At 44.1% G+C, this 16447-nt stretch overlaps 1 protein-coding gene and 1 long non-coding RNA gene across 5 annotated transcripts in view; one reads left to right on the top strand and one right to left on the bottom strand.

Moving 5' to 3' along the window:
• Nucleotides 1-16447, bottom strand: part of TMCO4 (transmembrane and coiled-coil domains 4) — a 47321-nt gene that overhangs the window by 4953 nt on the left and 25921 nt on the right. For 3 of the 4 annotated variants that reach the window (XR_005814107.1, XM_040533395.1, XM_040533397.1), the window contains exons 13-14: nt 14094-14211; nt 10980-11097 (exon numbers count right to left, since the gene is read on the bottom strand). Coding sequence is in view for 3 of the 4 variants with exons in the window: in XM_040533395.1 (XP_040389329.1) it covers nt 10980-11097; nt 14094-14211 (236 nt within the window). In the remaining variant the exon portion in view is untranslated. Of the gene's footprint in view, nt 1-6340; nt 6469-10979; nt 11098-14093; nt 14212-16447 lie in introns of those variants that run through there. The other variant, XM_040533398.1, reaches the window with a different exon arrangement.
• LOC121058191 lies at nt 11098-14078 on the top strand. The gene is made up of 3 exons (XR_005814109.1): nt 11098-11266; nt 11352-11462; nt 12007-14078. It is a non-coding gene; the product is annotated as an uncharacterized LOC121058191 (long non-coding RNA).

Genomic DNA, 16447 nt, shown 5'->3' with positions numbered 1-16447 from the left:
ATACCACTAAATCCCCTCAAAGGAAACTCCCTTCTCTTTCCAGGGGAGTCCTAGGAAGGATTCCACACAGCCAGACACATGCAAGCACCAAGAAGCTTAATAGGACGTAGGACTCTTTCTCAGAAGTCTGCTACCCTGTGACACGAAGTCCTGAGCCATCACCGAAAGAACAGCCAACAAAATTCCTTGCGACTTTCTGTGACACCATCTTGGTGGGAAAATTCAGCACCTCCATCTCTCGAAGGCCTGCGTTCAGCTGCAGTCTGCGGGGCTGAGTGCTTCTGCTGGGTGGGCTGCGCTGGGGGAGGGATGGGAACTGCCAAGCCATTATAGGGGACAATAAAAACTTTAAAGAGAAATAAACAAGAGTTTGAAACTTTGTCAGAGCAAAGTGCGGGAGGAACACCAAAACAAATGGAATGAAAACGCGCTCTTGTAACCAAAGCAAATATATTTATGCTTGTTACAAGGAAATGAAAACAGTGAGTTAGGTTTATCGGTGTGCTAAGGTGACTTCTCTCTTACATCTGATTTTATGGTTGCTTTGACTCATTGGAAGACACCAGCCGACTGTTTATACCCCTAATTCTGCTGCAGGACTCCAGCACTGCACAGAAGGATCTCCAAAGGACTACAGCATTGCTCAGGTGGATCTCTCAATCGGCTGAAAGGAGCCATCACTCCAAACAGTCTGGAAAGGTTTTTAACATTACACCCACCCAGAAGTGTCCCAAATGTCCTTGAGCACCATCAGCTGTCTCTACAAAATTCACGTGGAACTCATTTTGTTCATTACAGTGACAGCCTCTGGTTAGTGGCACAAAAACACGGTTCAATTTACGGGCGCTCTGAAAACAAACCCCCGGGCCTGAAAGCAGCCCACTGGTGGTCTCTGCATCGCGGCAAGGCGTGAGCTCAGCTGCTGCTGTCTCCATCAGTGGGAGCAGTTCCACGTGGAGAGGGACAGGTAGGTAGAAGTCTTTGCTCATTCCAGAGCCACCTGTTTTAAGATCCTGTCCAGCTGTCGCAAGAAACAGCTTCTCTGTTGGCATCAAGCGACCAAGGCAAAGAGCGCGCACCTCCTCTGAAGCCTAGCACAGGGGACTCTCAAAGCTGCTTGCTTTGCAGGTCTGTGTGATTCGCAAGAGCTCAGCTGAAAGCCCCCTGGCCTTTCTGCTACCCGCAGGGAGAGAGAAAGGTCAGGGCAGCTGGGCTCTGCTTCCCTCCTGCTCTCCTTGACAAACACCCAACAGACTCAAGAATTACAGAGGAACAGCGAGGCATGCAGCATGAGCAGAGGGTTCACAGGTCCTCTGCACAGAAGTGCAGGTCATTGATATGGCTGAGAATTTCAGCTCTTTGACTTGCTTTGAGCCTGCTACACTCAAAAAGCAACCTTATCATGCTGGAAAAAATACCCATGAGTTAACATTTCTCTCCAGAGCATCCTCATTTCAGCAGTAAGCAATGCTCATGAATGGCATCACGTTTACAGGACTGCTTTCAGGTAGATACTACCTGCTTTAATATAAAACATGACTTTGCGTGGAGTGAAAAGAGTTAGCAGAGCAAGCTGTAGTTCCTGACGCACAGACAATAATCACAGCTCGCTTTTCAGCAGGCCTTTCTTCCCCCGGTCTGTGTGCACACGTAAAGAAATGCACCTACCTCTGAGCGGCACATCTTGACGGAGCCAGCTCAGCAACGTTTGCTGCTGTCAGTTCAGCTGTTTGGTTTGCTCTCCACATGGAACAGTGGCAGGGAATTTGTTGTTCACAAAACAACAGTGGCAAAGACTGCCTGACTGCAGGACTCCCAAGCCGTGCCAGGTTATCAATCAGAATGCAGTCATCTTTGCCAAACCGGCAGGCGTCTCTGGTCAGAGTTTCTCCCACGTGTCAGCGTAAGCCTTAATTCAGAGTGCTGAGTATGCCTCGCCTGACAGAGGACTTTCAGTCTTGCAGAACATTTCCTCTCTGTTTTTCACAGTGTCTTCTGAAAGCTTACGGCAACGACCTAACACTGCTCAGCCAGAGGAACGGGGCTGGACTTGGGCACGCACACAAAAGCCGGTGGGAGAGCAGATTTCCACTAGGAGTACCAGCAGAACACGAAACAAACTGCGGAAGAGGCTGTGACTGAGTTAAGTTAAAACAGACATAAAACTCCCCCGTTTTCATTCCTTGGAAGCAATGATTTCCTGAAGTGAGGACAGTGACAATTCCTCCTTCCCACTTAGAGGTATAAACAGCTTTAGCAATTCTGGTTTTCAGCAGAGGAGAAGCTAATCAAATTACATTTGAGGAAAACTTTACGGAGCTCAATTTATTTTGAAAAGACTGCCAATGTCATTTACATTATTCCCCTTTAATGGTTCTATTTCTGCTCTGAATAACTGATGGAATAAAGATTGGAACATGATTCAGCCACAGCTAACAGGCTTTCCTTCTAAATCATCCCTTTGCACAATCACAATTCTTGTGAATCGAATACACTGACCTGCCTGGGAAAAGTTCTTTAATTACAGTGACATTTCTCGAGCAAGACAGTAATTTTTACACACAGTCAGCTGGGACATTACCCTCAGACAGGGCTCAGGCCAATTGCACAGCAATGAAATAACTTTTACCGATTATTTTTTCCTTCAAACTTTGAAATGTTCTATGTTGACCATTCTGAGTAAACACTACTTTTTTGCTTGGGGTCGTGCACTGCAGAAAACTCAGCCAGCTTTATTCTCAATTCACCTCTGCCAATTCCAAGAGGATTGCATGGAGAGGAGAAAGAGAATATAACAAGAAAATGGAGGAACTAAATGGGGGAAATAAGTTTTAGATGGCTGAAGCCCTGCGGGGTTGAGTTGGGAAAAGCTGTACATCAGAGAGGACCGACAGGACATTAGTTAGAGGGAGCTCTGTAAATTGAGAATTAATAAGATAGCTCTTGAAAAAGTTTCAAGGGAAAGGTACCTCCACCAATGTCCTTCTGCTGACAGGCAGTGCACTCCACACACCAAGCCATCGAGCCGAAGGTAACGGCTGCTTGCGTACATTTTCCAAGTGTTGCTGTGGATTATTTCTTTTGGAGTTGCTGTGGATTCTTTCTTTTTGCTGGAGCTCTCACTGATGACTGCCAGAAGTGGAATCAGTTCTTTTTTCTTTGGCTGTGAGGTTTGTGTGTGAACATTCCCAGTCCTTCCAGCCGTATCAAAGTTGCGAAACATGCCACTTGCTTTCAGGGTGGCATAGTCAAATACTTATCTCTCTGTGCTAAGTCAAGTAGAAATTATTTAAATTAGATGGTGCAAGGAATGTCTTAAAAGGCCTGGAATATACTGTGCAGATAATTATAGCAAGGAAATAATTTGAACAGAATATCTTACACCTCAGAGGAAAAAAGATGCCCAAAAATAAAGACTAGATTCATGTATCAAATTGGAGTGTTTGGGGGACCCAGATACCTGACATTATAAACTACAGCAGTCCAGTAGTGATCCAAACTATCTGCTGTATTGATCAGGTCAGGATTATGGAGAATATTCGGAAGAGTCCAGCTTCTACAAATGAAGACACTGAGATGAGATTCAGTCTCCATAACGCGATGATAAAACAGCATCTGCCTGCAGCAGGGGAAGACTCCGTAACACTGACAGGGACTGATCACCCATCCTCTCCCCTTCTTGCTCCAAGAATACACAAGATCTGGCAGCCAAAATGTTACCGCCTTTGCAGCTTTCAAAACAGATTTTCAGCTCAACTCCATGAAACAAGATCAGTTTTTACCAGCTGAGCCCTGGGATGCACAGCAGACCTAAGCATTCTCCGCATGGCATCCCCAGGTCCTCTTCGTCCCTACTTAAGTGCCTGCAGCACCGAGACCATCCCCTGCAAACCTCAGACCAGGAAATCAAATCACGACTCGCACTCGAAGGTACTGGAAATGAACAGGGAACTGTCTAGTTCGGACGAGATGGGACGAGTTCTCCTCACTGCTGCGCTGCAGCAACAGCCACTACATGGCTCCTTTTCTGCAGCTCCTGCTCTTCACCTCCGTCACAGACTGTGCTCAGGAAGATTCATCATTTCTGAGACTTGTGCTGACACCAAACGCTCACTCCGGGGCAATGGATCACATCTCCCTCTACTCCCCTTTTGCTGAAGGAAATTATAAGACAGAAATGAGTGTATGTAATGAAAGGAGATGATATGGTGGGTGGCAGTGTGGTAACAGCTTTCGGGATAAGGACTAGGTTATGAGGACACAAATCTCCTTACATCAGCTCCCACTTCTGCACTCCCAGAAATCAAACTGCCCTCTGCATATTAACAAGTACTTCACTGAGAGCTGGGCTATATGAACATCATCCTTCTGATGCAGATTACAGCCTCTTTCCCTTGCTGTCTCCACTTGCAGTCTGCACCAGACCGACGCTTTGGGAAGCTGGTTTCAGGCTGTCCATGCAAACACCAGCACGCAGGACATAGGCAGCTATCCCCGTCTTCACCCCTCAGGGCTCTTCCCCAAAAAGTCAACCACCAAACAGGCTACATGACTGTTTAGACAGTGCTTCACGGTATTTCAGCTAGGTTATGAATACCAGAGATACGTGCTGCTGTAATTGCAAGATCTCCAACACAATTGCTGAAACTGTGCTGCTACAGCAGAAAACCTCGCGTACACACCGTGTCAGCCAAGTCAGTCTTCTCCTTGATTAACACTTATAATTGGCTGTTGATACAGAATTTTCTTTCCACGTTAGCTGAAGAGGTTAGAAATGAAGCTCAAAACTGAACACAAAAATTATACCGAATTATCATTCGTGTTCCAACATAAGACATGAAATAGAAAGATAAATTCTCTCCTCAATTCACCTCACTGTGCTTTGTACAGCAACTCCTGCAGAATCGAACATTATTAACAATACTTAGGGAAAACTCCCACTGCTTCTGCTGGCAGCTCTGTTCGCGTAACGGCTGTGTGATTGGGACGGCTGCTGGCAACGTCTGCACCTTACAAACCTGTTAACTGCAAACCCGTCAGGAATGGAGCCTGCACTGGCTGGCTTTATGGGAACAGTCCCATTTTCAAACTCAAGGTGCTCTAACGCGTAAAGTGTAAGAGAAGAATCTGTAAAAGATGGCAAGTGATGCAAGTTGTGCTGCACGGAGGAAAGATGTAACAGTGTGAAAACTTTGCTGATTACTCAAATGGGGCAGCAAATTACCTACATTGAATTGTATGAGATGTACGTGTAAACAGCTTCTGAATCTTTCTAACAGGTGGCACTTGGTAAACCAAGCTTTTCTCAAGGCAGTGGGTGCAGTCGCAGACTCGGAGCTTTGTCCACAGTAGTCAGAGTCCAAACACTGCACTCACTCAAAGAGATATTGTGGAAACCCTCTGCAAAATGATACCCACGTGTTCCAGGCACAATGGAGGAAATGAGAAAATTCCTCCTGTAAATCTGCAGTGAGGCCACATTGTTATGGCACCACGCTGCTTCTCCGTGGCAGTGCGTATGTGAATTTTGGCACCAGATTTATGAAATAAAGGCTGAAGGACTGCTATAAAATGGTTCTGCTTGCCTTTTAGAAGCAGCTAAATATCCCCTGCCTTCCAAGGAGTATATCAAGATCAAGCAATGCATCTGTGCTGAAGCAAGGAGCGACACCAGCCTTCGAATTTTTGTCTGTCACAAAAGGAAAACAAACTGCAAGTTATTAATGGGTCCATTTGCACTTGTTTTGGAGAAAGCTTATTCAGTTCCTTCCTCCATTCTGATGTATTGACATTGCCAGCACACTCTGCTTGAATCCCAAAGAGAAAAATGGATTTAATATGTATTTAATGCGTGATTATCAGAGCTCCCAAATGGGAACAGCAAGAAGGATCACAGAAAACTAAGCCACCGACAACTCCAGGGTTGCGGGGACATATAAAGAGGAAGAAGCTTTTCCTTCCCAGTGCACACCAAAAAATATAGGAACACACCCCTTATAGCTTAGCAAACCAGTAGATTTGTTTCCACAAAGGCTTGCATGCCCTCACGGAAGACATCATCATCAACCCTGGCCGCCAAAGAACTGCATCAGCAGTGAATGACCACAGCACTTCCCCTGTTGCCAGCTGACAAGGGGATGAGAAGAAAAGAAGCATTTACATCTTTGGGACACTGAACAGGTTGAAAAGAAAACCCGAACTGGTTCCTTAGGAGGCGCTAAGGCCTCCTTTCAGGTTCTGGTTTCTATTCTGTTCCTCTCCTCCTCCCACCTCATTACCTGACAATTTACCTTTCATTGATACTTGGAGGAAACTTCCAAGCAAAGGGACACAAGAAGAGAACTCTTCTACACAAAACAGCTGGGCGTACCGCAGGTGCTTCATAAACAGAACGGCTTTCCTTTGCACAAGTCCTTGCAGAACATGCTCACGTTCTCCCTTCTCTGCTCAGAGCCCACCACTTCTCTCCTGAAGCAGCAAAGAAATCAGTTTGACATTAAATGATACTCTGGATTTTTTTTCAGGGGAAATCAGTTCCCCTCACCACCGAAGAGGACTGGATTTGTCTGCTTTTCTGCACGCAGCTGTTTGAGAACACTCTCCAGCCTCCTTTGAGCCACTGCCTAAAGCTGAACTCTGCTCCTTGCTGTTGCTCTTCTGATCCTGTTAATTCCTGTCGCCAGGGGAGGTGGCGCTGCTCATTTGAAACAAGTGGAACAATGGTATAATGAGACAGAGGCAACCTGTTGCATTTTGAACTCCCCAGGATTTTTAATTAATCCACATTTTGTAACCACAATTAATTCTTTCTTTCAAATACTGGGAATACTAGAAATAAAAACCAGTTTAAAGTATTTTTTTGGGGAAAAGACTAAATTACAGATGTGCCAAATCAGATGGATTTCACAAAATTCAGACTTATCATCTGCTTCTGGTGTGTATGTACCTGGCTGGCTGAAGACCAGACTGTTTGGAGTCAGTTTGCATTCCCTCATAACAGGAATACTCAGCTTCTCTTCTGAGAGTGCTTTTGGAAAGAGAGATCAGTTATTCTTGTTTTTTGTTGTTTTTTTTTTTAATTGTTGTCATAAAGAGAGCTACTCCAGTGTCCAGTTACTGCAGCAAAGAAAAGAACAGGCAGAAAGCTTTTGAGGTAGCTCACATTTAAGAAGCAAAAGTGTGCTGGGTATGTATGATACTGATTACTCTAAAAATGAGCTCTGCTCTTCTCCTTCCGCTGTCCTGAGATGCGTCAGGAGAACATGGCTGTGAAATACAGCAGCATGTTTTGCTGCTATGCACCGTTACAGCAACTGCTCAAGAGAGAAAAAAAAGTGCTCATGTCTTCCGTCTGTGAGTCGTATAAAACCCAGAGCTGGCTTGCCACGTGTTTCTGGAGGGGTTTACTCTCAGGTGGTGTTCTTGTGTTGCCTTTGTAGGAATTTATGAGCACCAGCATCAGGTAGGCAGCTGCCATCCGGACCACGTGTGGATGAAAATTACAAACAGGAGAACTGAGCTGCCAACATGCTCTCTACCAGTTTTCCAGCCGTGCATTCCTACTCCCCACAAGCTTGCAGGTTCATCCCTAGCTCCTGCTGCAGTGAAACTGCCCAGAGAAACGTAAGCACCCGTTCTTGACTTGTGAGCCTCTGTGGAAATGCTCCGCCTGAAGTGATGACTCTGAGCACTTCTGCAATATTCAAATGTTAATGCAAAATCCACAACATCCCACTTGAACAAACAGCAATCTAATACACTACAGCTCAATTACTTCCTCGGTGTTTGTAACGGGTGCTGTCAAATAAATCTACTGAATAAATCAGTCCCATTGTAACCACCAGGAAAGCTTTCATAACTGCATTTGCTGAGTGGGAGGACATTTTTCTCTCAGTTTTTTTTTACTGACAGTCAGATAAAAAACATACTAATCAAGAGAGATGTGCAATAAATGCCTTGGAAGTGAACTCCTGTTTATACTGAGGTCTCAGTACCGCTCAGTACCGCTCATTCGAAGGCTCTGATGCTACCACAGCAAAGAGAACCGAGCCCTTTGGGTCCTGTCCATTTTTCACCATGGATGAACTGCAAGATGTCGAAAATACTGAAGCTGTTTGTATAATATTTTCACACTCAGCACTTTTGCATTATCTGTGCTTTATATTCCTAGCACTGCTTGTTATTTCTCATCCCTGGCTGAGTTTCAGTGGGACCCGAAAGGCTCCATCCCCGCAGATGTCCCTGCTGGAGGTCCCAGCAGATGAGTGGCTGTGCGCCTCCTCTTTGCAGGCGCACCCAGGTCCTCTGCAGAGTCCCAAGGAGGTCTGCGAGGGCTGGTGACAGATACAGCAATGAAGGAATGACAGATAAGCTCACCCCGGTGCCTTCCCATCGTGTTGAGAAGCAGGCAATTAAGTCTCATCATTATTGTTCTTCAAAAGCAGCGAGAGCTTAATTGAAAAGCAATCCTGTTTTTTCAGATGCTTAATTTCCACTGAAGCTGAGAATCAGCTGTAGTTTTCTGGTGATCTCAGGATGCAGCAGAGACCTCTGCAATCCCTTCAACAAGCCAAAGCTCAATGAGAAACTCGTATAGGGACATGGTAAAGCAATGGGTTCCGCTGGGTTACCCCATAGCAGCAGGCACTCACAGGGTAATACTTTTCAAGCAACACCAAGCACCTGAGTCTCTGCATCACTTCAGGACCCTTATACCGAATCAGATGCACGTTTTGGGTTCCAAAACTTTCCAAATAAGCCATTTAAACTCAAGGAAACTCCGAATATTTTTATGGAATTTAGAAAAAGTCAAAAACAGGCTTTACTGGAAAGTTTAACCCTACAGGGGCCTTTTAATACTCTGTACTTGAGACATTACAGTCCATTTCTCTGAATCATTCACCAGAATGACAAGTCTACTGCAAGGCAGGTATCTAATCTACCTGTGAAAAGAAGTATATATATTACATCGCTTATATGATGATCCCCCCTCCCGTTATCTATATTTTGTAGAAAAGGCAGTGGGATGTTCTCTGACAGGCAGGATACTGGGCTTGATGGATATTGGTCTGAATTACTGCAGATGTCTTACGTTTTGTCTCCTTTACCAGAAAAGAGCTTTTTTTCAGTAAAGGGTCTCATATTCTTCAGCAATTGTTTTATCAAAAATATCTGTCTATATTTCTATTATGCTGCTGCACTGTATTTGCAGTAAAATCCATTTTTGCTTTCTTGCCACTGTTTATGTAGTGCCCCTGAGTATTTCCTTCCCCCTTCTTGCTCTCCCTTTTTACTTCTAAAATGTTCATCAGAATGCACTGCATTTCTTTTCATAAAGCTCCATGCTCTGGAAAATGGAACAAGAGAATAACAACTACTTAATATAGGTGTTCCCTGCCGCAGAAGTTGCTTTTTTCTTTTCCCGGTGCTTTGCAGTAAGATTAAACAAGGGGAAGTGTCAGCTCTTTCTGAAATGAGAACAGTCTGTTGGCATCATGCAGCACAAACACAGATGCACAACACAAGATAAGTAGATAGCAGCTCTGCAACCATTATTCCTTTAGCTGAAATGTAAATACTTTTCCTTTGGGGAAAAAATGGAGAGGCTGCTACGAGCCAGGCAGGGTCAGATCTGCAGGACTTCAGGGGGGGTTCGAAGTTCAGGAAGCTGAATGTCAACAGCAAGAGGGTCTCTGAAGAGAATTCAGAGAGAAGAGGGTAACGTGGACTAACCTAACAGGGAATGTCACCCTACCGCCATCACCACTTGAATTCTTCTGCCATTTTTCTTTTAATGCCATCGACAGATGTCACTGCTTGCAAGCCATGACAACTCCAGGGACAGTGAAAAGATGATTGCGGGAGCCCGCAGAAATGCTAACCAAGAAAATCCAGTAAAATGCAAAGATACAGGGACAGCTACAGTGCTGGACCACTTTTAAAGATCCTCTACTGCATCACTTCCTTTTGGGAAGTCTGTATTTTGGTCTGTGAAGTCTGTATTTTATCGGTACAGCATTAAGCCCTGTGTTTTCTGGCAAGGGCTGTACATAGCTCAGTTATAATGAATGAAACGAGCTGGTAACAGTTGGGTATTTATAGGCTCAGCAGGCTGATGCTCCAAAAAATCTGAAAGCATTTCAAAGTGCCTTTGGCTCCAGTGCAACATTGACAGTCCTACCAGCCTGTGGGGACATTCAGGAAGGGTCACAGCAGGAAGAATGACCATGGAAGTACCCTAAGCTTTCTGCCGAGCGTCTTCCAGGCCAGTTTGCAGAGAGTGAAAAATAAACTGAATCATTAAGATATGGAAAAACAAGATTGCACATCCAAGATTCTTGTGAATATGAATACAGAAGCCAGGTTCTGCATGATTTGCTCTCGAAGAGCTCACTCATGAGTAATGATGAGGCACTGAGCTCACTAGTTTGCTTAAGATAATCAAGTCGAATATTGCTAATCATTAAAGACACCAGATAGCTTTGAGGAAGCTAAATGTCTATCACGCATACAGGTGAAACAGGCGAAACGCTTCCTGCTTCCTGAAAACCTACACTCCAAAACCCAGCAGCCCCGCAACGTAGCAAAGCAGCCACTGATACCGCAGAGCCCTGTGCCTACAGGCAGGTTCCTGCACCACAGTGTCAATGTGGCCCAGGGGACCAAGGTACGAGGGCTATGAACCTGCCCCCGCATGAACTCCAACGGCACTGAAGGCGCCACCCAGATAAGACTGCAGGTTTCACCTGCTCTGCGGTCACGTGTTTGCGTTACACGTTTCCCAGCTGCCGATCCTACCTACCTGCCAACCCAAGACAGCAAGGTCTTTTTTTTGGAGAATAATGATCTTTTCCGTCTCCGCTATGAAATATCTCAGAACAAAAAAAGAGAATCCAACAGCAAAGGCAAATTCTAGCTAGTTACGGTGCTGTAAGTGAAGGACAGATGGAAAAACTGAGACTAAACCATGTTCTACTTACTACAGACGAGAGGTCCATGTTTACCATCCTCCTGTCGTCTAAGTCGACTGGCTGGAGGCCGGCAACATTGAGCTGGACGGAGGAGGTTCTGTACACAAAGCCCAGCAGCCAGTCCCCCCTAGGAGCGGAGCAGAAGAAGAGCATGAATAAACGCTGGTGCTAAACCCGACACAACACATGCTCGCTCAGAGCACGGGGAGAACAGAGGGGAGAACACAGATTCCTGGGACATAACAATGTAAATCTTAGTTTAATCCTGACGCATGGCAGTAGTTTCATTACATTCGGTGGGTTTACGAACCTGACCCTTCTATTTATTTCTGTATCAGCCTGGAGACTGCAATACATTCACCTGTTTAATCTTTTTAATAGGTAGAAGTTCTCCAGCCCGTAGAGAGCTGTGAACGTGGTGCGGTCTACGATGCCAATATTGCTGACAGAAATGTCAACAATGAAGCCCCTCGGAGTGCTCCTGAATTATAGGTACCGTACAAATACATAGCTTCAATGACAAAACTAGAGTCTGTGCCCACTGTAAAGCACTGCCGTAAATCACCGGGACAGTTGCAGGGTAGACTCCAGCATGACAAGAGGAGGTGATACATCCTTTGGAAATCCATAATCTGTTCTCCTGTGCAGAACAGCTTAAAACCCAGACACTTAAATACCTCTACAGTCTGCAGAGCAGATTTAAGCTGGATGTGAGTGGTATGTGTACTCTGTGACGGCAGCAGATGAAATGCACCCGCACAAGAGACTGTTTCTGGCTGCTCTTGCTCACTCCAAAATGGTCTGCGCTAAAAGGTGTGGGTCAATTTTGCACAGAGCTCTGCAAAATCCCTGCGACACATCCACACTGCATCGGAGTCACTTTTTGATCCATTACCCCACTGCTACTGAGGCACAGGTTCCTTGAAAAGCTTGCTGAGTCTTAACTACTAGTTTAGTTAAGGTTTTCCCCTAGGAATTTGTAATCCTGCTGCAAAATTGAGTGGGACAACCCTGACAGCTGGCTTTCACTCCCCAGGTACTTTCAGATTTCAAAGCTGAAGGAGATGAACTACAGTGGACTCAAGCTCAACAAATTGTGCCCAAATCTGACCTTGCAGGAGGATTATTCAATGTAATTCATCTGACCTAAATACAGTTACTCCTGAAGTGACAGAACGAGGGCAAAATTTATATAAGCAAGAGACAGGAGAATGAGATGGAGGTGGGGCTTTACCAAGAAAGGTTTGTAGAATCCCCCTCTCATATCTAATATCCCCGCACAAACTCTGTCTCTCGGTTACCTCCTCTAGCTGCCCCTCATGCTGAGGATCTTTCAAATTCAGCAGTTGAGGGCAAAGCAGAGAACTAACGTAGAATTTTTCCTGGCAGTCTCCTCACCTGTTTTCTTCCTATTTGTGAGCAGCAAGCTGCATTTTCTGCAGCATTTTTTCATTCAACATTCAAGCCAGGGGCTAGCCAAAGCAAAGAGACTAACAAACTGCTGCACGTGCAAAGGCACAAATACACACGGTGTATTATTCCAACAGCACCTGCAGGCTTTGAAACTATAACAAGACAATTTCTTTTATATTTTAGAAAATGGAGAACATGGAGCTTTTTGCACTGAAATTGACACTTGTGTAACACAGGGAGGAGCAATATTCCCCAGGGCAAATTCAGTTATATGCAACAGTTGCTATCATTTATGGTTTCTTGGAGGAACACAGAACCATTCCTAAGTCCCAGTCACTAACAGACAGGAGGCAGCAATTGCTTTTTCCCTGTGTCACGTGAAGAAAGACTGTAACTGGTGTGCACATCCGGCACCCATAAAAACTCCTGTGATCCAAAAAAGACAAAAGCAACATTATTCGGATGTTTCAGCAACATTATTCAGATGTTTCATTATTTCAGATGGGATTAATGATTTTTTTTGTTTCATTTTTGAATGCTTTTAAATCCTTTTATTTAATTCTTTCTTGTAAATTAATACACTATTTCAGATGCACAGTAACACAGTAATTTCTCATCTTATACACATGTAAGACATAGGTATGTGTGTATGGAAAGTACCAACAGCATTTGCAACTGTCCTTGATCTCTGGGTTTGTGGCTTTATAAGCTGTTTTTACTCACAGTTACATGTTCTTTGCTAATCTTCTTGCCTGGTTATTTCTCAATTTATTTTCCCATGCTCTTGGTCTTCCCTGCTTCATTCCTTCCTTTTCATTTCCCTCTTCTAATTGTGCTGGTAAGCAATGTTCTTGTCACAATTCTCTTCCAATACAGCCATTAGATTTGGTACTGTCACTTGAATTAATAGCTTTTGCGCGATTGCTTCAGCTGCTTCTGGCCTCTGAAATTCCCTCTTCTCAGCCAGCAGCTCTCACAGCTCTGCACAGCAGTTGTCTGTACAATTTTAAAAGGCTGACTTTTAGTTTCAAGGTAACCTTTCTATTCTTTCACATCTGTAGTAAATTTGCAATGGGTATTCTAGTTGTACCTCCTTTGTAAGTAAAATATCTTGTTCATGTGGGCTATCTTGACCAGAAACTGAGTCTAGATAGAAAAACTCTTCAGTTTGCTCGAGTCCTTCCCTTGCGCGGCAATTTTCACATCTTGTTCTCCATGAGTACCACCTAATGAATTGTACCTCAAAACTTTAACAGATTTCAATTCACTTTCTTTATTTTTAACTGTCAGTGAACTTACCGGCTGCATTTGTAGACCCTTACATAAAGGTGAGATTTAAAGGGGCAACAGAATACGTCAAATTATTCACACAAACACATTGACCCAGCTTCAAACTGCCACAGCGATATAATGCTGCCACAGCGTGAACAGGACCTATGTATCGATAACCAGCATAACTGTGCAGCACAAAGTCAAAAGCTGGATACAAAACAGCCTCGAACTGTCTCCTGAAGGCTGTCATCTCCAATTAATCTGACGGAGAGACCTCTGGAGGGAAGAGACTGGCACCGATGTCTCTGGCACTACCGAATCAATGCACTCACCAGCTGAACAAACATTCACTTACAGAACGTTTAAAAGGGATAAATGCACAAAACCGTTTCAAAGTGACACTAGCATAAGGAAGCAGGGGACTGCGCATGTACTGACCTGCAGTAACCATTTATGATCCTGCCCGACACCACTTTTGTGAGAGCTTTCCAGTACTTGGCTTCACCTTCCACTGGAGCTCCCAGTAAGACCACATCTTCAATGATCCCCTGGGAGTCTATCAAGGTGAAAACAGAACAGGTCAGATTTAGAAGATGGATCAGAGAATACACTTTACACATACATGAAGGAATGGTATATTCTGAAGTGCACTACAGAAAAACCACCATTTCTGTGGTTTAAAGACAGAAGCAATGAAAAGGAAGATCTTAAGCAACATTTTAGCTAAGCATTAAGTGTCTGCAGTTCCAGCTGTAATCAGTAAATGTGAAAACTAGAGACCCAGAGACAGTGAAAGGAACTGGGATGATGGCAAGAGGGAGAAGTGGCCTGGCCTATGTCCAGACAGAGGTAGTTCAAGCAGCAATATGGGAAGTTTCTTCCACCGACCTATTGATCTGGGTTTGTGTAAAGCTGAACTATCACGTTTTGAAATTGGTGAAAGGGACTGACATTCTACATAATGAGAGTATGTTATAAATGAAGCACAATAAACTCTTCCCACGGCCAGTCCTTAGAGCTGAGCGCATGAAAAACATCACCTGTACTTGCAACAGAAACTCCCCCAAATTCCAAATGTTGGACGATCTACCAAACTGGTTTGATTTTCTTGAAGAATACTTTAACCCTAATACCCAGGGCACAATTTGCTGAAAAGGTACGTTGACTTGCAAGCATAATAAATCTTCCTCTCCTATCAGACAGCTGCAGCTGGGAAATTTCAGTAGAAATGACTGAATGCAAAATATTGGGCAGCTCTGCTACAGACCTGAATTAAAATTTAAATATTAATGAGCTCCTACACGGCAACTCTTGTCATCTCAGGACAACAAGAGACAGTCTCAGTCTAGCTGCCATTCAGACGGTATGTAGGGCTTTACTTAGGTCTTTTTTAGTTACACTTATGTGTAGATATGGGCTTAAAGACAGGGAAAGAAACTCTTAAACAATATTTATATATATATATATATTCATAACCCTTCTTTGTAAAGATACATCAAGCACCTGGTGCCATAGCAGTTAAATGAAACTCACAGCACTACAGTCTCCAGAATCTCACACGCATGCCATGCCAAATCAATACTCTCCAGCTGTGGGAGACCTGCATTGACAAGGTGTGAGCTGAACCATTTTCAGGCTGGTGTCTGCGGTTTGCAAAATAATATGCTGGAATTTATGGGGAAGGGAAAGTGAGAGTGTACCACGTCAAGCTATGATGGAGAGGTGGTGCCTGGCTAGCCTTTTTAAATGGAGATCAGTTGGTTTCTTTTCCCTAATAGCAGTAAAGACGTAGCACTCGCTGCAGCGCCTGCCTCTTTCTCTGTGCAATGTAAATCCCAGCACCTGACAGCAATCCAAAAGAGCTCTTGTGCTATTATTTCTTATTGCAAAGCAAATTTTGCACAAATCGAGAAAACAGCAGAGAGCAAATCAGTTTTGTTAGTGCAATCTGTGAGCAATAAAGTCCTGTTTCTGTAATTATGGGCAACAAAAAAGAAGCCCAGAGCCTTGCAAACAGGGAGCTTGTTCCAACCAATGTACCAAATTCCATGGCCACAGTGTGAGCCAACTATATAAACGAATAGCTAATTCATCAGGATCCTGAACATTTGGGCAAGGTATTGGAAGCTTTTGTTTCTCCAGTCCTGCGTACAGCTTATTTCTTGCTCAGACCAAAAAATGTTCAGCCTTAGCTGAAAAATACCCATTTTCTTTGAATTTTGACGGAGGGGGACAGAAACCTGACAACAGATCACTAGCCTACATAGTTACAGGCACACTAGATAAATTAAATGTATTTCACAGTTTGCAAGTCTTTATACTGATGAGGAAAAACAAAGTCTGCTTAAGCAGGAAAACGAAAAAAAAAAGCAATTACCGATGGGCAAAAATTACTGACTCATATTTGTCCAGAAAAGTTGTGGAAGATCCAAGCTACCCCAGAGGCTATAAACAGTCTTCAGGAGCTGGGCTTTCCTGTGCCTTTAGGGTACAAAGCACTGGGCAAAGAGGAAAGCATCTCATCAGGTTAGTCCTCACTGGACAGAGAGCAAGAGTAGAACTGGGCCTCTCCCTGGGCGTTGGATCCAGTGCCAAGAAAAGTGTTTGATGGCAGAGTTTGGCAGCAGTAACGCTGATATCTAACCACAGCAGAAGACAATAACCTAGTGACATTATTAAACAAATACATAATGTGTGACACCTCACTTAAGCACAGTTTGGCTTTGAGGCTCTCCATTTCTGCTTGTAAGAGGCATTATCAGTTTTCATTAATTTACGCTTCTTATTTCCTA

The sequence above is a fragment of the Cygnus olor genome, chromosome 21 (assembly GCF_009769625.2).
Source record: "Cygnus olor isolate bCygOlo1 chromosome 21, bCygOlo1.pri.v2, whole genome shotgun sequence".
Taxonomy (NCBI): Eukaryota; Metazoa; Chordata; class Aves; order Anseriformes; family Anatidae; genus Cygnus; species Cygnus olor.
This window is presented reverse-complemented; position numbering and strand designations above follow the sequence as displayed.